The sequence below is a fragment of the Grampus griseus genome (genome assembly GCF_964374135.1).
Source record: "Grampus griseus genome assembly, chromosome: 2".
Taxonomy (NCBI): domain Eukaryota; kingdom Metazoa; phylum Chordata; class Mammalia; order Artiodactyla; family Delphinidae; genus Grampus; species Grampus griseus.
In genome coordinates, this window is record NC_139018.1 from 147,253,199 (window position 1) to 147,274,035 (window position 20,837).

A 20,837-nucleotide genomic window follows, 5' to 3' on the forward strand; every position below is an offset into this window, starting at 1 on the left:
CAAAACACTTAGCCATGTACAGATTTAGTACGGAAGGGTATATTGATACTGGGTTGGCCAAAAAGTTTATTTAGATGTTTCTATAACATGTTACAGAAAAAAGCGAACGAACTTTTTGGCCAACCCAATAATTTCTGAGATGTATATAGTAACTAACCAATAGTAAATGCAACTTAATCCACAGGACTTTGGTTTGTGGATCATGTGTACATTTATTCATAAAAGTGATTTTATTTCTCCTTTTTAGTTTTGTCCTTTTCCATCTGCTTTTTTTCCCCTTCAAGTTGAGGCTTTTTTGTTCAGTTTAATTCAACAAGCAGTTAATGAGTTGTATGTTCACGACTACATTAGGTTCTGTATTCTACTTTTATTTTTGCATGTTCTTACTGCATATATTTTTATAGCATCCTTTTTCTTTTTTCTAGATGAAATCTTACATGTAAATCAAACAGTGTATACAGATTTTATTAATTCTGGTTGGTTCTTATTCACAAGCATTTTTATACCAAGTATGTGTATATGATTTAACTACAAGTATATTAAAATTATACCTAGTTTATGAAATATGCAACTATTAAAAATACATAGGCAATGTAGTGTAGTTGAAAGAGCTAAGGTCACCTATGTTACAATTGATGAGAGTTTCAATCCCATCTCAAGTATTTTTTTAGTTGTATGACCTTGAGGAAATTTCTTAACCTCTGATCCTCATTCCTCAGCTGTAACAGGGACACATTAATATAGCTTTCATTTGATTGTTTTGAGGATTAAATGAGATTATTTGTAGAAAGCATATAACTATGTACTCAAAGCAAGTTTTTGACTAGTGAATAAGTATGTTTAAAACAAGAAGTGCCTATATATAGAGTAGCAAAAGCACACAAATTTCTTACTGAACAGCAAGCAAAAATTCCCATCACGTTTTTTTTTACTTTTAACCTGTAACCTCAAACACAAGATTTGTTAAGAGATTTTCCCATAAGATGATGGATCTATATTTAAGGCGCAGATATAAAATGATGAAACTAATTATATGTGTATCTCATGGCTATGGCTGGTGGACCACCTGCCGACCCTGGGGCTGTCTGTGTGCTATAGTTTTCATGCCCTAAGAATACTCTAGAAGGACACGTGACTGACATGGGTCACACTTGGCACAGCACAGTCATCTTACAATGGCCAGCTCTGTGTGTTTGTAGGGACTGTGTGGCCTGCGCATGCAGGCTGCTGTGTATCGGGGCCGGTTTTGAACCGCACAGCTTAGGAAGTGCCATCTACTTCTCAGACATCAGGTACTTGCATGTTTATTCAGCAGATCTCTAGCAGATGGCAGTAAAGCGTCCTGTTCTAACAAAATCAGTCTTAGGGAAGGGTCAACTTTCTAATTGGCACAAAGGTACTTTGTGGGCTAGTGACAGCCCTGCATGCTGGCATTTCAGTCTGGGACTCTCCTTTATAGTTTCTCCACTTTGTATATGATATGATTCCTCTAAAAGCTTGAGTTTTTAGATTGAAAGGTGTACGTTATTATTTTTGTTGACTTCCTACTCATTATCAAGAGAAGAAAAAGTCAAGTAGGTATATATGGCCTTGGGAAGGAAAGGGATAGGAATTTTTGGCTATTCATTTTTAAACCTTTATTCAAAGTTACAAAGATTCTTTACTCAGCAAGTCATTTGAAAAATGGTAGTAAAGCTCTTCTTCTTTTCCTTCTATAGCCTCTAAAAATAATAGCTATAGCTCAGAGGTGGGGGAAAAGTTGATGCCTCTTGATAAGTCCCACAAGTTATATCTCTCGAGATACCTTGTATTAGCAAAGAGGCTGGAATCCTCTTGTATTCACGGCCATGATTATGTTGAGAAAGAGAAGGTAGGCAAGAGTGTCATTTCTTTAGGCCACTCAACTATCATTGAGCAAAGAGTCTGTTGTGTCATGTTTTTATTCCGCCTTGCTACCTTTTTTTGAATGCTTATTTTTAAAAACTTGATGCAATTGAAAAATATGCATATCTCGAACAATATTTTTATTAAACCCAGCTCTCATGTAATAAAAGCCTAACTCTAAGACTATTTCAGGATATAATTATATATAACCGTTTAAGAGGAAGCCTGTGTAAGTCAAAGAGTAGCCTCCATTGTACTGAGACTCTTTCTGCTAGGAATGGAATGATTTTTAGACATTTTGAGATGCTGATATTAACCACCATTTGTATCTCTATTGAAGTGATAATTTATTTGGAGAAACTATGATAAAATTCAGCAATAGACAAGCATCTTCACGGTGATATTTTAAATATGTCCATTTGAGATAGTAGAATGAAAAACATAATTATTAAAAATGAGGCCTCTCTCAATTTTAAATGGTTAGCTTAAATATTAGCAGAATTAAACAAGTAAAAGTATATGTACCAACCAATTTTTAAAACGACAAGCTTGCTGAACCTGGGCAACACTTGTAAGTTTTCTATGGTAGTCCTTAATTTCCAGATTTCTGTCATTAAGATTCACTCATGATCTGAATAATTCTTTTAGAGATCGTTTTTAAAGCTTTTGAAATTATATTGGTAAAAGGCCACTAGACCTGGGCACAGTGTGAAACTGTTGTGTTATATCAAGGCTTGTTTCTTTTGATTTTTCAATTTTTAAAGAAAGACTACATGTTTCAATAGATTGCTTCATCATCTGCTTGCTCTAAACTAATGTACATGGATGGTTACATTCAATCCATATTCGATCAAGATATTTCACATCCTCTATTCTAACAACTTGAGAAATATATTTCTTGGGCAGAATTTTACCATTGCTCAGCTGAGTTGAGTTTGGTATTTAGCTCCCTTTGTAATAAATACAAGTTAATTTCTTATGAGTTAAACTCTTAACCCACTAAAGATAGAAAGGTCTTATAAAAATATTTAATGTAATACAGGCATACCTCGTTTTATTGTGATTTGGTTTATTGTGCTTTTTTTACAAATTGAAGGTTTGTGGCAACCCTGCGTTGTCAGGTGATGGTTAGCATTTTTAGCAATAAAGTATTTTTAAATTAATGTCTGTACATTTTTTTAGACATAATGTTATTGCACACTTAATAGACTGCAGTATAGTGTAAACACAACTTTTATGTCACTGAGAAACCAAAAAAATTCGTGTGACTCACCTTCTTGCAATAATAGCTTTATTGCGGTGGTCTGGAACTGAACCCGCAGTATCTCCGAGGTGTGCCTGTATAAGTACAGTAGGGCCGGTGACCTTGATTTATGGATCATTTGCAGATAAAACATATCAAACGTGTGTTTTAATATTGAGGCAGTTGATATTATTTATTTGGTGACTCCCAACTTGATTCATGGTCCCTGGCACAAAGCTATGACTCTCCCTATAAGTTGACAGATACTTTTTATCTGACATTAAATAATTTGGTCACCAGTGTAGAGGATAACTTAGAAGTGTAAAAAGGTGATGTTTGCTATGAGACTACGTCTCTCTTTACTTACCTGCCAGATCTGGACTCAGGGTCTCATTTCTTCTTGCGTGGTTAATGCCAGTCCAAAAATAAAGTATCAGCTTAGGAACCACAGCTTACATTTTCAGTTAAAGTCCTTCCACCAGGTTCGAGAGCAACTGCAGACATGAGCTCAGGTCTTGGCTGGTCAGCCCTGCTTCAGCTTCAGTACTTTTTACATAATCCAGTTTGTTCTGCTGATAAGCAGGACCTCATGCTAGTTTTTATGTAGGTCTTTAGTTAAGGTTTGATACCTTTTAAGAAGCATCATTAATGAGAATACAAATTTTATGGTTTCTTGAAGAGATTAACATGTTATGTTGGGGATAAGTGGATTTAGTTTTAGTTTACAGAGGGACAAGATAGGCACTTCTTTCCATCTTCATCTGCTTCTCCTGATTCAAAAGGACCAGTCTAAAAGAAACTAAGGTTTATATACCTCTTAAAACTTGGCTAAAAGCTCACATCTTTTGTATAAGAGGTAGGATTGGATTTATGTCTTATTCTTCAGAAATCACACCATTAAACAGCCCTGTCCAGAAGCGTTCTCTTGCTTTGTTCTTGGAAAAATATTGAGAGGCCTGCAAACAGCTTGACTTTCCTAGCCCACTTCATAAATATAGCTCAGTGAAGTAAGATTTTTTTTAAAAGTTTATATCTTTGCATTTTTCTTGTTATAATTATAGTTGTCATAAATGAATCAGTCATATGTTTTAAATACCCTAAGTCCAAAACTTCATATCCCTTGGATTCTGTTAATTTTTTTAATGTGAAATATATTTTATTATATTTATGTTAATTATGTGCAGAACTACACATTTCTTCCAAAGGTCGTTACCTGCATCAGATACAAAAATATAAACAATTGTTTATTTACTAAGTAAAGTATTAAGTAGTAAGTGAAGTATTGGTGATTATTAATTAGAAAACAGTTATACTATGGTTCTATGTGCAAAACTGTAATGTACTTAGACGTTATTCTTGCTTTGGTGAAGAATTTCCATTTTATTCAATAGAATATTTTGGGTCACGCTATCCTGTTATACTCTTTTCACCTTGTGTGTGTGTGTATGAGAGTTCTGTCTTTTTTTGCCCTCTTTCTAAATTTTATTTCACTAAGCAATGTTTTAATATTTTAATTAAAAAATAATATTTAAAATTACTGCAGATATTTAACCATAAAATTCTTACCTCTCAATGATGAACTGAATTTATTAACAGAATTAAACTAAACCTAGAATTGTATAGAATTAATTAATTTTACATTGTATCTTTGTTAAAATACCACCTGAAACACATATTTGATGATGTAAGATTTATCTGCTCATTATGTAGGAATAGGGAATTAATTTAAAAGCTGAACTCTCTTTTGAATATGAGGGTAGCTAGTTTGGGAGACCCTGTCCAGACACAGTTCTCCCACTGAGCCCTCTGCTTCAGCGTCTTCTCTAACGCCAAGTTAACAGTGTTTTTGCTCCATCTTGCTTACAGTCAGCTGTCTTAATGAACTTAAGGTCCTGAAGAAGAAATCCACGTGTATAATTGAAAGTGTCACATCATTTTGTGACTTGTCAATTCCTGTTTTGTGCTCTATAGCAAATAGATCATCTTAATAACACCAGCTAACAGTTTAACGAGCATTGTAACTCGTTTGATTCTTACAAAAACCCTATAAGCTGGGATTTGAGCCGGTCTGGCTCCAGAGTCTTAACTGAATGCTATAAATGGTGACAGAGACGTAGATCAGCAGGCTGCCTCTTGGTGGTGGAATGTTTTCTACTAGGTTCTGAAGACAGCCTGTATAAACTTCACACTGTGGTGAATTATCAAGTTTACCACATTTACATTCATCACTCCTGATTTTTTAAAAAAAGTCCAGCTTGAACCAGTTTCGGATCAATAAGACATACATTCATGATCTTGTGCAAATTTATGACGACGCTGAATTTGTTAGTAAAATGTTTTTCTAACATCTTTATAGGTTTCATGGCACATGAATTCCTATAGATTTTCTCTATGTCCATTTTGTAGCTTTTGTGGTAGTGTAAAAGTTTCCTCTTAAACTAGTGATGATTCTTGAGTTTGCATGCTACTGTCTTTTCATTAATGATTAGCACATTGATAGATTATCAATTGATATCATCTGCAAAATAATATGTCGTAAAGCAAATAATAAACAGTTTGACCATGTACAAAATCCCTTTAGCTCTGTGTATTGCCTGATATTGAGCAAAGTTATAGTAGAGAGACCAAGATTATTTTGTTTTTATTTTGAAAGGCCTACAGTATGCAGCCTTTCTCCAGGACAGCAACCCCAAACAAGGTGAACTAATTTTGCACTATGTTATTTTACTTTAATTCTGCTTTTTTAAAAATTAAATTTCTCTTTCTTTAGGCTAGCTTAGTTAACTCTTGCTAGAATTGTTCATTAAAACCATACTATCTTTACATTGCTTCTAGTTTTGGATTTTGTGCTCATAGGTTTGCTTTTTAAAAAGTTTCTTGTATTGAAGTGGCATTTCACATATTATGATGTTGATCAGACTGAATGTAGAGTAGTTGCTGATTTCTGGTGAAATCCAGTGAAAATGCAAGCTTAGCTTTTTGGCATACATTATTGAGTATTAGTCAAAAGCACTGTATAAATGAATTCTGTTTACTAAAAGACAAAGCGTAGGCAACTCTACCTATAATAAACATGCTTATATCGTTTATACCTCAGAAAAATGTTTCCTGGATTCAGAATGTAGTAACTTTTGAACTTGACTTTTGCATGTTTTGTATATTCTAAACAGCTATTGCAGTGATTAGAAGAATGAACAGCACATACATTCCCAGCTCATACTTTCTTTTATATCAGATAAGAGTTAGTTGTATGCCATTATATAAACATATATCCAAATGTTTCTCTACTTTTACTTCATTTGAATTACACTTTCATTTCTATAATTTTTATGAAAAACTAGGTCTAGAATTAAACACCCCATTGAAGAAAGATCCGTTTTCATCCTCGTTTCATAGGTGGATGGGAGAAGGTAGGGATAGACGAAGGTAGGAGGTGATATGGGGAGGCTGGAGCTATGGACCAAACTTGTGTTCTCTTGCTTCCTTTTCTTAGTTAACCTAGTAACTATCATTTTGAGAATCACAGGAAGATGAATTAATGTAAAAAAATTCAAATGATGAAGAATGGCAGTTTCTTTTGTTAATAATGAGTATATATAAGCCACGAAAATCCTTTAAGATGTTTCTGAACAGATACGAGGAAAATATTCTGAAATCCTTTGTTTTAAACTTGGGAAGAGTTAATTAAAAAAAAATCTTATCTCCATTGAAACCTAGATCATCAATGATTTTTTGATACAGACATTGAAAGAGCTAAAATGCAGCTTACTTATGAGCTCTGTGAAAGGGGTACACCAATGATTGTTATTTTAGTACAGCCAGGCACCACAACTTACTGTGTCTCTGTGGCATCACTGTGTCAAACTTTTTGGGGGAGATTTTTTCCTACCATGCACAGATTAGGGTTTTCTGTCAAATCAGTATCTTACGATTTTTTAAGCAGTCTGACTGAAATTATTCCTCCATAGTAAATCTCCAGAGTTTATACATCTGCAGCAAATAACTAAAAATGGTCATGCTTTTTTCTTTATTACTTTGGTTGATAAAGACCGCCAATTTCTTACTAAAAAGCAAACCAAAAAGTTTACATTTTTGTAGAACTTACTAATGTACTTTAGCCATGACTCTGAACGTAGATTGGAAGGTGTGAATTTCAGAACAGTAGCAACTCCCTTCACTTTTGAAGGAGAGAGACGTAGCCTTCTCATATGGTCAAGCAGTAATACATTTGAACCTTAGGTGCCAGTGAGTCAGTGCTTACTAGACAAGTGCTCTATCGAAGCCAATTTATTGGGGGAGTTATTGATGTAAGAGGGAATGAAAAAGCTGCTCTCTCCCAGAAGCAGAGTAGACAGTGATTTATAAAAAGAAAAATGATGGCAGAATCCAAGTTTGAAATTTCAAGATCCCCATTGGGAAGTGGCCTTGATAACACTAAATGTGGGTTTAACCCTTATTCATGTAACTACCACATCTACAAAAGAAGGTTGAGAATTAATCCATCACTCTTAACAGGGGTATTTTTTGATAAAAGCTAAGAGTGATATTTATGAAGAATGAATTCCAAATTAAGGGAGCTTACACTATTCTCCTGTTTGTGTTTAAATGGTACTGGCTGTACAAAAAAAAAAGAGTGTAACAAAAAAGAAAATGTTGAAGAAACCTGTATACCTGCAGTTATGGTCTTTTATTTCCAGGAATAGTCCCAATAAGAAAATAAGCCTGCTTCCTTTTTTGTTTTTTTTTTGTGGTAATGTCCTTTGGAGAATGTGATTAAACCTTTAGTTTCACATTTTCAATTTATTTTTCCAAATTCAACAGACCCTGAAAATTTGACAACCTATCAGAACATGGACATTCTGATTAATGGTTATTTTCAATAAAGCATCCAATACCATGGATGAGAAGATAAGAATAGTGAGCATCACCATTTATTACTATTCTCTCTGTTCCCAAAGTGTGCTAAGTACTTAGTATATTTTTAAAAAATCAGAACAAAACAGAGGTTTGTTTATTTGAAATACTAAGTTATAGATCTTGCTTTGGGGTATTCCATTTACTGAAGAAATTATCCCATAGACTATATAAAAACGAAAGATAATGTTAGAACTGGGATTGGCTTTGGACTTATTTCATTTTGGACTGGTTTTGTTATCAGATCACCTTAAGATATTTCTGAATATTAATATGTTTAGGAGAGAATTAAAAATTTAAAGAAGCGAATTTCTAGGTATTTTTTCCCTCTTGTTTTAACACAGTAAATGTCTAAAATTGTTTATAATGCCTAACTTCTGATGGACTTTAGTTTCAATTTTGTTCTTAGTCATTGCAGATATTGACAAAATGTCATACGAAACTATTTTGTATTTTTTGTAGGACTGGGAAACAGAAAATCATGACTGGTATTGTTTTGAATGCCATTTGCCTGGAGAGGTGTTGATATGTGACCTGTGTTTTCGTGTGTATCATTCCAAGTGTTTGTCTGATGAGTACAGGCTTAGAGACAGCAGTAGTCACTGGCAGTGCCCAGTTTGCAGGGTGAGTACCTATGAGCTTTAATGTGCTGGTCAGAGGGGTGGAATTCATTAATAATAGCTGCACCAAGATATCCCAGGTGGTCTTGCCAGGTTAATGGATAAAGTACTGGAGGGTGGGGGTTATCTACTGCAATGTTGGTTAATGAACATAGAACAATCATAAATGAATATCACAGGACACATATTCAGGGTATGGATTTTAGAAAGTTTCAATCATGTAAAAATATACTCTTTTCTCTTACTTTACAATTCCCTCTGGATTGTGTGACTCTTTAATGGATAGCCTTTAGGAATCAAGAACCACTCTCCCATCCCAAGGTCTGTTCAGTCAGTCCTCTCTGCTTCTCAGAAAACACAGGTAGCAAAAGGCACATTGTTGGAAACGTTCTGTATCTACTTCCCATTTTATATCCATGTAATGTGGCCTTTATTTTTTGTCATATCATGGGTTAGTTTATTTCTTTTATTTGGAGGGTGGAGGGATGGAACAGTTGTATATAAAGAATTCTACAAAATGAAATAGTCTGGTAGGTAAAATAGGTACTTCCCACAATTATTTTCATTCATATTATTTCCCCATTGAAAAGTATACATGGCTGTGCTTGTTGGTTGCAGATGTGGTATGTGTGTATATGAGTGATGTGAGATGCCTAAACACTACATTATGTATGGCATTGATGGTGATCAGTAAAGAATTATTTGATTGGAACTTCTATTGTTTTGTACTTACAATTGTTAAGATACTTACTTGGAACCATGCAAATTGCCCAGATTACTCATGAGTCCTGTTGGTGAATATGTTTTATAATACTCATTTATTCGTCCAAAGAAAGTTTTGTCTTTATCTCCTCTTTGGTATCAGCTAAAAATTTCCTGGCTCATTTGCCAGCACGACGAGCAAAGTACAGTGTTCATTCTAGTCTTCCCTTAGTGTCTGTGGCTTTGTATTACCTTGGTATGTTTCTTAACAGCACTGCTGTACATATTCAGTAGGCAGAAAAAAAAAAAAGACCATAGGGATTGCATTTTAAAAAATGTGTAATGATGACTTGTAATCAAATGCCTAAATGCTAGGTAAGTCGTGATAAATCCCTAGGTCTGAATAAATCAGTGTCAGGCCTCAAGGTATAGACCTCCTCTTTGAGGTCTGCAAGAATTATAATGGCTACAAGAAATCAGTGTTATTGGTCGTGTGGGAACTGCATTAATACTCATAATTTACTCTCATGGATTTGTGTTTTACCAGTAAATATATCCTGGTTTTTGGTAACAATTTACACTAGAGGAAGTAAAGAATTAATGAGATCTGAAGAACAAAAGCATTAATGTAGTGAAAATATAAAAGAGGTGTGGTCACTGATCAAATAATAGGGACTCAGGGACTTAGGAAATACGATTCTGGACACACCTGTGTCTTTATAGCCATAGCTTTTTAATATCTAATATTTAGTTCATATTCTCATAGTAAAGAATTTAAACAAAAACACTGGGATTTTTGAGGTTGGGTTAAACGTGATGGTAGATGTTTTATATTCCTTACATGAAGAATGAAAGCTGAACATTTATACCTTTGAAGAAAATGTGTAATACTTTCTCCATCAGAATTCTCTATCAAGTAGTCAGATTCCATTTTCTAAATGTGTTTGCTCTACTCTTTACTGATAAGATGAAAAATTTTAAATTTCAGTGAGTTGCTGGCTCACACAGAAAAGTGATAGCCAAAGTAGAACTTAGCCAATCCCATCCTGCCTTTCTCTTCTTTCCTTTGGTTTTCTTTTTGTCTTTGTCAGGCTAGATATTTTCACATTGTGATATAATTATGCTTACTGAAATGATGCTGTGAGTCAATAAAAAATTGTGATTCACATATTCCTTTCATAGACTGTGAGCTACTCTTTCGTTAGACTCAAAAAGCCTGTGTCTGGGTTGGGGATGGTGAGTTTTAGCTTGAGCTTTAAAAATTCCAAAGAGATAGTTATTTCTATGTTAGATCTGTTCTATTTTTTAAATTGTTATGTTCAAGAAAAGGATAAGTGCTAACAGCTTCTTTCCTGAGAAAAGGGATAATAATAACCTTGAGATTCTAAGAGAATTTTAAATATCTTTTTTGGTTGGTTTTGGGTTAATTTATTTTTTTAAACGATGTGTCAAGACTTCCAGTAAAGCTGTTTTTAATAATCTAACGTGAGAGTGACTGACCAGATTTAAATATTCTTGGACTAAGAGAACTAAGTCTTAAAAATTATGGTTCCAAGTCAGCATAATGACTTCTCTACTTTTCTTTGAAATTAATGTTTGGAAAGAATATATATTAATTAGATTTACTAATGAGGAATTTTGAAGATAAGATCCGAGGGCCAAATTTCAGTACAGGATAGAAGCCAATCACTGCTATATAAAATTGAAGATGAAAACATTTTTAATACTTAATAGTGGTCAGAAGACTTGTTTTTATATAACCTCTGTCCCTTACAGCATTGAATAGGTTACCTCTCACCCAGCTGTGAGCTGTTACCAGATTCACTTCAGCTCAAGTAACTTTATATCATATATCTGATGAATTCCAAAATATCTTAAGAAGGCAATGATGGGAATTTTTCTCAATTTAGAATAGTTTTTTCAGTTTTCATAATAAATCTCAAGAATCTCAGAACCCTGAAGATATTTCTTTGGAATGTATGCCTTTCTAAACAATAATTAAACTATTGTTTTACAAGTACAGTAGATTGTTATTGAAATAGAGCCTATGAATACCAGATTAGCATTTTGCTTTGAAAAAAGTTCAAGTAATGTCCTGTTTCACACTCCTGTTACTGAGAACTCTTATTAATTGAAAATAAAAAAGAATTTTAAATTACTTTTTTAAAAGTTTACTGTAAAAAAAAATTCAAATAATTTAGAGGAGGATAAAGCAAAAAAATAAAATTCCCAGAAATGCAACTGCATCATAGGTGAATGTGCTCACAGACCTCTCTGTGCGCACATGCACATCCATTTGTATCCATCTGTGTAACTGGATGGATTGATGGCTTACATACACTGCTGGATCATAGCCAGTTTGCTTCCTCAACAATGTCCCAGACATCTTTTTTCTACAGTGTGAAAGGGCTTCCCTGATGCACATTTATGTTGTTTCCGTGTGCTGTCTGACAAGCAACACTGCACTGAAACTCACCTGTCAGGGTGGGCGGGGGATGGGACACCAGTACCACCGTGTTTGGGATCGTGCCCCCCTTACACCTGGAAGAGCAGTCTGCTCATAATAATTTATTTCTGTATGAAACTGAAGTTTATATTTTGTTATATTTAGATATATTTGAATTTTATATTCCTGAAATAGCCATGAATTTTCCAGAAAAAAGAGAAAACCATAACTTTTAAGTGAAAATTGCTTTAGAGATTTTATTTGCCTAAAGGATATATCTTCTAAACAAAATGTAGTCAATTATATTTTTAAAAAAGAATTAATTTACATATGTCTACCTAATTGTGTTTGATTGCCTTCACAGGATAAATTCATTGAAGTGGAATTCTTAAAGGATAGGCACATTTCAGTTTGTGATTAAAAGAATCACCAAGTTGTCCTTCAGAAGATTATACCCATTTATACCAACATTGAAAGTATTCTCCAACTTTTTGTTACCAGTTTGATAGGCTCCAAATGGATATCTCATTTTAATATTCCTTCATTTTCATTTATATGGTTTGCAGGTTACAGTCATTTTTTCCTTGATGCCGTAATTGCAGAAGGCAGGCCTGTGTGTGTGCGCACAAGACTGTGTGTGTGTGCGTGTGTGCCTGTGAGCATACGTGTATGCAATGTATGTCTGTGTGTGAATGTGTATGTGTGTATGCATGTCAGAGTTGTGTGTATGCATTTGTGTGTCATGTGTGTGCAGCTATGCATGTACATGTATGGGTGTGTGCGTGCATGCATGCACTGCACACTTGCTGGCCTCCAACCCTGCTGGTAAACATCATGGTACTGTTTGAATGATATCTACTCGGGTTTTTTAATACATGGGCAAGGTGACATCTTACAGGAAACCCTAAGACCACCCCCCAGGTTGGTGCCATGTTGCCTTTTAGATCATAGCTATCTGGTAGATCTTTCTATGGGCATGGAAGTGTTCTCTCTGTGCTGTCCGGTAGGAGCCACTGGGCATGTGTCTGTTGAGTACTTGAATGTGGCTTGGAGACCCAGGAACTGGATTTCAGTTTGGCACATGTGGCTTATGGCTACTTACTGTATTAGTGCAGTGTTATAACTGCATATCTAAATGCCTGTAGTACTCCAAAAGAAACATTTTGGTATAAAATGTCAGCCTCATGAGTGGCCTGGCATTTATTCTCCCCATCAAGCCATAGTTACGACTTGGAAGAATTCTAAAGGAAGGTTATAAACCAGCTTGCGCCCTGCCGCCCCTCCTCTGCGCAGCAGATCGTACAGCAAGCACTGCATTGTGGCTGTGTAAGTTACAGTGTGGTGTAATGTAATGTATAGTGCACAGATCAATGGCTACAATATTTGATAGTGCTGTGTTTGCTATTAAGCTGGTACTTCCCAAAAATCAGATCAACTGCAGGGGAAACTGTATAGCAAAACAAAATAGTTGGCACTTTCCAGGCTAACAATTCTGAGACAATAGTATTTTGAAAGGTCCCTATTTCCTCCATCCTCTTTTAATACGTTCATGTTCCTTACATAAATGAATTTTGTTTTTATAACTTTAAGGAGTTGTAGATTCATGTTACTGCTTTCAAATTCAGATAAATGAAAATTTTATGTTAGGACTAAAATCTGTCATTAGGGAGCAGAATGGAGGGCTCTGAACTGTGCTCCCATGGAAAGTACTAGAATGGGAAGTCTGCAGTGACCTCCTTGCCTCCTTTTCCATATTTGGTCCACTGTGCTGCTCCAGTGAAATCCATCCAAAGATTTTTTTTTTTTTTTATTGAGGTATAGTTGACATACATATTATGTGTTTCAGGTGTACAACGTAGTGATTCACAATTTTTAGAAGTTATATTCCATTTAGTTATTATAAATATTGGCTATATTTCCTGTGTTGTACTAAATATCCTTGTAGCTTATTTATTTTATGCATTGTAGTTTGTACCTCTTATTCCCTTACCCATATCTTAGGCTTTTATAATTGTCTTATAATATAAAAATGTTGTATTACTATTTATATCCTTAACATCTTTGATTCACTTTACATCCCATTTATGATGCACTTGTCGTGACTTACATATGAAGGGATCAACTTAAGTCACAAAAGAAAAAATACCAAAGTATTGGATAGGGGATATATTATTCCAGTATGTCTTTAAAACTATAAAATACTCATCTGCCCACAAATGTTTCATATGGTATTTTTCTCTGTTTAAGGGTCACAAACTTTAAAATTTGTGTTAATGTACAAATGTATGGTGAATCAACTTAGCCTACTAATAAAATACAGAAACACAAGAAAATGTAGATACGAAAATGAAGAAGAATTTATATGGGAGAATTTTACTTATTTAAGAATACTTTGGTTCTACATCTAATCCGCAAAGCTCTCCCAAATTTGCAGTGCCTGAGTCTCTGATGCTTGACTAGTAGGCCATCTAAGGAGATCCGAGGAAGGGAGCTACACTAGTAAGAATTATTCCTAAAATCTCCCTACTACTGCAGCTTCTCCTTAAAATATTTAGAATGAAGATGTCTATTTTACAGGCAACTTAATAGATATATACAGAAAGAAGTCTATAGAAAGCATTTAAAATTAACTTTTAGATTGGATGTTAATCCCCAGGTACTATATATTTTTTTCACATGGGGTAGAGTATACTCGGTAGACAGCTACTGAAAACAAGGGAATTTAACTGTTTACTAAAACTAAACCAAGACTGAATTGCTATTTAGGAGGTCACCATGGGTACATACTGACTTGTCACTGTTAACTTAGTTCTGGGTAAGTTATATTTGAGTCATTTGTACTGTGACTCCTGATGAAAGCTATTTCTTGAAACTGGAGATAGAAATTTACTTCTGAATTCATTTTTCATTCTTTTGGGTATGTAGGCAGTATAGTTTTTTTAAATCTCAAAATTAAGGAGAATTCTCATTTAATGTTCAGAGTGAAACAGGACAAAATGTGAAACGAAAATATTTTGAACGTATATTCTTTACTCTATGTATCTACTGTGAAACTGTATTCTTGCTTTCTGATTAGTCTTCCTTTTTTAATGTGGGAAGTTTATTAATATTTTCACCCTGAAAGTAAGTACTTTTACCTTCAAGATACATATTATCAATTCTGGAGTAGAGATTTGATTTTTAAATAAAATAGAAGAAGCTTTTTTTAAAAATGTAGACAATCATAGTATTAAAAGCTACGAATGAACATTAATCAAATTTTTTTTACAATTTTTAAAGACAATGGGGTCTTATTTTTATACTCACAAAAGTAGAAAATTAATTTTTAAGAAGATCTTTGTCTGAACCAATTACTTTGTAAGGCAGTTTTGGTATTCATTCCTGGCTTTACTAGAGGAAAAAGTAATGGGAACATTGATAAAGGATTTTTTTTTTGCGGTACGTGGGCCTCTCACTGTTGTGGTCTCTCCCGTTGCGGAGCACAGGCTCCGGACGTGCAGGCTCAGCGGCCATGGCTCACGGGCCCAGCCGCTCCGCAGCATGTGGGATCTTCCCGGACCAGGGCACGAACCCATGTCCCCTGCATCGGCAGGCGGACTCTCAACCACTGCGCCACCAGAGAAGCCCTGATAAAGGATTTTTAAAATTGGATCTAGGATATAAAATTGTAAAATCTCATGTATTGTTATATAAGCTCTTTATAAAACTACCTGGAGCCAAGCAAGAAAGAAAAAATCCATACTTTCTACATTGCCTCCCCATGATGAATTTAACAAGTTACAGTCAGAAGGTGTTGGATGTGAGTGTGAAATGTTTGGGGTGTATTTTGTCCTTGAGATGTATCTTTTTAGTGGCTTTTAAAAAATGTTAATTGAGCTTTATCTTTTATTTTTAGCTATAAGGGATTAAAGAGATAATAGTTGGACTGGTTCCTACATCAAGATGGTTACAACTTAATCTAGATAAGTGTTCCCAGTATTGATGTACTGAAAATATGTACAAAGTGCGCACAATTTCCTTTTATTGTCTCTGCAGTGATGAGGCCGGAGAGGAAGGGGTGGAGAGGTAGGAGTGGGGAGGTAGGGGAAGGAGTGGGGAGGTAGGTAGTGTAATGTTGGCTGGTTGTCAGCCTCATTAAGCAGAGAACATATGATACTCATTCCGCGACCCCAAAACAGAGACATGTAAGTTATTTTCAGAAGAGAGAATGGAAAGGTTTACTCCATTGAAGAATCCGTCCTCCCTCTGCCTTTTGAATCTTGTTCTTTCTTTAAAGACTAGTGTTGGTAGAAGATGGAAGGAACAAGGAGACACAACCTGTGTTCTATGAACTTTTTCGAATGTCCCTTTCCTATTCTTAAATCCCTGTAATCTGCTGCAAAACAACTTAAAGTTATGTCCAAAAGTAAATTTAATTTTGAATGATAAAATTCCTGACATAACAAGAATAACATAACACCCTTCTCTCTATAGCTAGTATTATAGCAATTTCTATGTGGATGTAGTGGATATAGAAATACTCCATGTTTTCACAATACCAGTCAGTTGTGTGACTTGTGGAATTAATTTGAGACTATACTTTAATAGTTGGTAAATCACCCTGGACTGGCAGATACGAAGCTGATTATATCATCTGAACTTAGTCAAAACCTCCCAACCTCAATCAGAGAGCAAAGAGTTGACTCTGTTAAAATTAATAAATATAGATACAGCTGAAGTAGCATTCAGTGCTGTTTTGTAAATCTCCATGAAGAAGTCTGGAAACCCTGTGCGTTAGTGATTCAGTAGGAGCAACTTCTCAAGTAGAGAGTGCTTGGGAGTAGAGTCATGTTTGCCAACACACTCCAAGAATCCACCTCAACATGTTCTTTGTGGTTTGAATTATCCTCCAAGTTCAACTTTTACCTATGAGTAAGAAGGCATATTTGTGACAGCCTAGGGGAGATTTTTAAACTTAAGTTTCTTTAACTTAAGTTTAAAAAAAAAAAAACCCAAAAAACTAGTGCCAGAAACTCAAGTGCAAATGATTGTTGCTGGACTGACCATGGGAGATGTAGGATGGAGCTATAGCGAGTCATGCACTCCGAATGCAGAAGTGTTTAACCAAGTTCCTACGCTGGTGCTGGCAGCAGGTGTGGTGTTCTGTTCTTCTGCTCTTGTAGAGGAGACTTAATTTCAGTGTGTCAGTACTGGGGGTGAACAAGACTGAACATTGGTATATTTTTAGAAGACTGTGCTAGAAAGTGATTGTCATTGAGGGGCTGCTGGGGTCCCAGTGGTACAGAGGAGAAATAGTAGGGCTTGGGGCCACTCCCACCAGACCAGCTCTACTGTTAAAATCTCAGATATTGGGTTTCTTATAAATTCTTTGATTCCTTTGTATTCCAGCATTACAAGTGGTTATAGAGAATATTGCAGAGCCCCTGATTTCCTTAACATAGGCAATTTATGTGCAGCTAAAATTCATTGGGATTCATTTCTATTCTGTGATTACAGATAGTTATGGAGGAGAGCTTGGAGCTTCCTGGTTCCTCTGACAATATAGGTAATTTATATGCAGACTAGTGTTTCTCCAGTAAGCCCCAGAGACCATCTGTAGCAGAATTACTGGATGTACCTCTAGAACACATCCCTGGGGTTGGGGCTCAGGAGTCCTGCACGCTCACTGACATCCAGTGAGCCTCTGATTGTCAGAGGACATCAGCCATGTTTAGGTGTCATCTGACACTGAAATGGTACATTAACAAAATGGTTTATAGTGGCTTGAATGTGCTAACACAGCTTGGGTGTGAATAAGTGTTTCACATTTTGGAAGGATCTTGTATTGTTGAGTTCAACTACATGGAATGTTTTTTTCTAGTAGGCAGTGAAGTTGGTTAGTAATGACTGCCATTAGTTCAATTCAACTAGTATTTATTGAGTATTTACTATTTGATACTGTACGAGGCCCTGGCAAAAGAACACTGAACTAAACCATCATGGACCCTGCTGTCATAGAACTTATAGTCCAGGGGTTGGCAAACTACGACCCATGGGCCAAATCAAGCCCACCACCTGTTTTTGTACTGCTCATGAGCTGAGGGCGGGTTTTCTACTTTCAAATGGTTGAAGAAAAACAGAAATAATATTTTGTGACATGTGAAGATTATAAGAAATTAAAATTTCAGTATCTACACGTTTTATTGGAACACAGCCCTGTTCATGGAACGCATGCATTATTTATAGCTGTCTTCTCACCACAATGGCAGGGCTGAGTAGTCGAGACAGCCACTAACTGAATGTCCTCAAAGCCTAAAATAGTTACCATCTGGCCCTTCACAGAAGTTTGCCTGCCTCTGGTCCAGCCTGCTGTGGGAAGAACATTTTGGGTGTTGGGAATCCCCAAGAAAGTGGGAAGCCCTTGTTAATAACAGACTTGGGAGCTTGGATTTGGCGAGGTGAGCAGCACAGATATATTATCTGAGGAAAAGACCCCTGGATTTCTGATTTTACACTTCTTTTTTTCTTTTGGATACTTGGTGTACAGAAGTGGTATTTCCAGAAGTTAATTCTCTGCTGAAATATGTTTCTACGACTGAAGTGCCCTATGTTTCTAGGGCACATTGAAAATTCCAGACTATTCAGTCCTGAATGTTCCTTCAAATAATGGTGCTTGGGCATCATTATCAATAATCAGCTGTGGATAAACCTTGACAGGATCAAAACTTGTTCCTACCTGCTTCCAGCCAAAAAACACTGTAAGGCACTGAGCATGGCTGAATTACTTTATTCATGTTTTGTCTTGTGGTATCTACCTAGACTCATTTGATTTGCTATAATCCAGCAATTATTGTAACTGGCTTAAGAATTCCTTACTCAAGAAGATATTCAAGATTTTCTGTTATTTTTCCCTTAAAGGGAAGCAGCCCCTCGGTTATCTGTAATATACCTAAGTGCATCTTAGGTTAGTGGATGTCTTATCCACCTCTGTAACACAGCTTTGGCCATGTGATTTCTGTTGTCTAACAATGGTTGCAGCAACTTTGGGCATGTAATAGGAAGTTTCGCTCTTTATTATTTGTAGATATTGACCAAAGTCACTCCTGTATGCTGCCAGGTGATATGGGCAGTTACCAACACTTACTGGGCTTCACTCTGGTGGATGCTGAGCTGTCACTCTTACGAAAAGGCCTTTACTGAGGAGTTCTGAGGTCTGCAAAGCAGTTCTTCAAAGTCTGAGAAAGAATTGGATCTGAAATAATCTGCAGATTTTATACAGCACTATTTTTCTCTTTTTCTTACCTTGTTGTCAAGAGCTATCTGCTTAGTTATGTTACAAGCAGAATGGTGTTTACCTTAGAAGCTACCTCTTTCATTTCTCTTACAGTGGCTTTTTCCAAGCCACGCCAATGTCCTGGTTTGGCCGACAGGCACCAACTCTGCTGTGACTGTCACATAAGGCAGCTCACAACATGCTAACTAAGATGTCCTTAGAAGTCTTAGGGTGCAGCCCTGGATGGAGCTGTGTGCTCTGTTGATTTCCTTTGTGAAATGCCAACTCTCTAAATCATAACCAGAAAGTGTTAAAAAGAAAGCCCACAAGTTTAGCAAATGTGAAAGCGTCTTATAACAAGTGCTTCGTCCCTACAAATTGTTGAAAGAGATTTTGCATCTGTTCAGGGTCTTCTCTTTTGTTTGCTTCCCTTCTCTGAGCAAGTGCCTCAGCCTGCACGTGTGGGAAGTGGGCTCCCCCAGCCTCCTGGATACACCTACCAACTGGAGTGTTCACACGCACTTCAGTTCTTGCCCTACATCTTCAGTAGAATCCCGTATCTGTCACCAGAAAAGATGTATTGGGTAGCAAGTAAAAAAATAAACAAGTAACATAGAGGCTTTCAAAAAAATAATCCTCCTTGGATAGGAAACTTCTTTTGGTGACTCCTATACAGCCAGAATGATTGAAGTTTCTAATACCTTAACTGAAGAGAACCAACAAATAGTTGGAACGTAAGAGAGGTGCCTTTCTGTTAGTGTGAGCAAGTAGACAGAGCGGCTTCTAGACCTGGTGTCACTTTAGAAGCCAGCTTCGCAGCTCTGCCTCTTGACTCTTCTTGGGACAGCAGCAGAGGTGAGTTGGGCCACTGCATGTGTTTGTGTAAGGAAACAGCCTCTCTTATGTTGCTGTGCAGTGGTTCTCAGTCGGGACTGCCTGGGAGAAATACCTGGGGTGTTAGGACTGCCAGTGCCCAGGCTCCTCTGTAAACCAGTGTCAGCACCATCTCTGGGTGGCACCTAGACAGTGGTGGCTTTTTCCTCGGAGGTAAAATTTACATTGCAGTGATTTGCACAAGTCTTGAATATGCCACTTGAGAAATAGACCAATGCACACATAGCTGTGTACCCAAGTCCCACCGACATGACCATTGAATCCCACCCCATACCAGATGGGCGTCACTGTCATTAGTGTCCGTCAGATAAGTTGTTCCTGTTCCAGAACTTTGTATAAATGGACATTGGTGTTTTTTTAAAGGCTTTCCCAGGCGGTTCTAATGCACAACCAGAGGTGATCAGCACTGAAGTGGGCTGCCTAAATCTGGGTGGCACTTTATAAAATGTGTAGGGGACTTTCTAGGTAGTAATATTTTGCCAGAGTTGGCGCTGTGAAGGGTAGGGGTGGGTCACATCCATTTAGCCGCAGAAAGTCATCCATCCCCCTTGTTTCCTTTTACATTTTGCTGAAATGTAGTCACTTTCCTAAGCGTATATCACCACTTTCAGTTGCACACTGAAGAGGAGAGATACTCTAGCACCTTACTCTAAGCAAATTTAAACATGATACAAAATCAGATTTTTATCCTCTAATTTATCATTTATTATATAGTTTTGTAAAATTAAGGCCCTCGGCCTGAACTCTGTACATTTGGAGTCTTCCCAGAAAGAAATGTTGCTGCACATGGTTATGCTAAATTAGCAGTTAATCTAGAAATTTTTAAACAGGTGAAACCAAAGTAAAAGCATTCTGAGAGCACGTAATACCCATGTATTTTGT

At 36.3% G+C, this 20,837-nt stretch overlaps 1 protein-coding gene across 1 annotated transcript in view; it reads left to right on the forward strand.

Moving 5' to 3' along the window:
* Positions 1–20,837, forward strand: part of ZMYND11 (zinc finger MYND-type containing 11) — a 137,359-nt gene that overhangs the window by 82,758 nt on the left and 33,764 nt on the right. The window contains exons 4-5 of the mRNA XM_082647856.1: positions 5,781–5,825; positions 8,504–8,665. Of these exons, the coding sequence (XP_082503982.1) occupies positions 5,781–5,825; positions 8,504–8,665 (207 nt within the window). The remainder of the gene's footprint in view (positions 1–5,780; positions 5,826–8,503; positions 8,666–20,837) is intronic.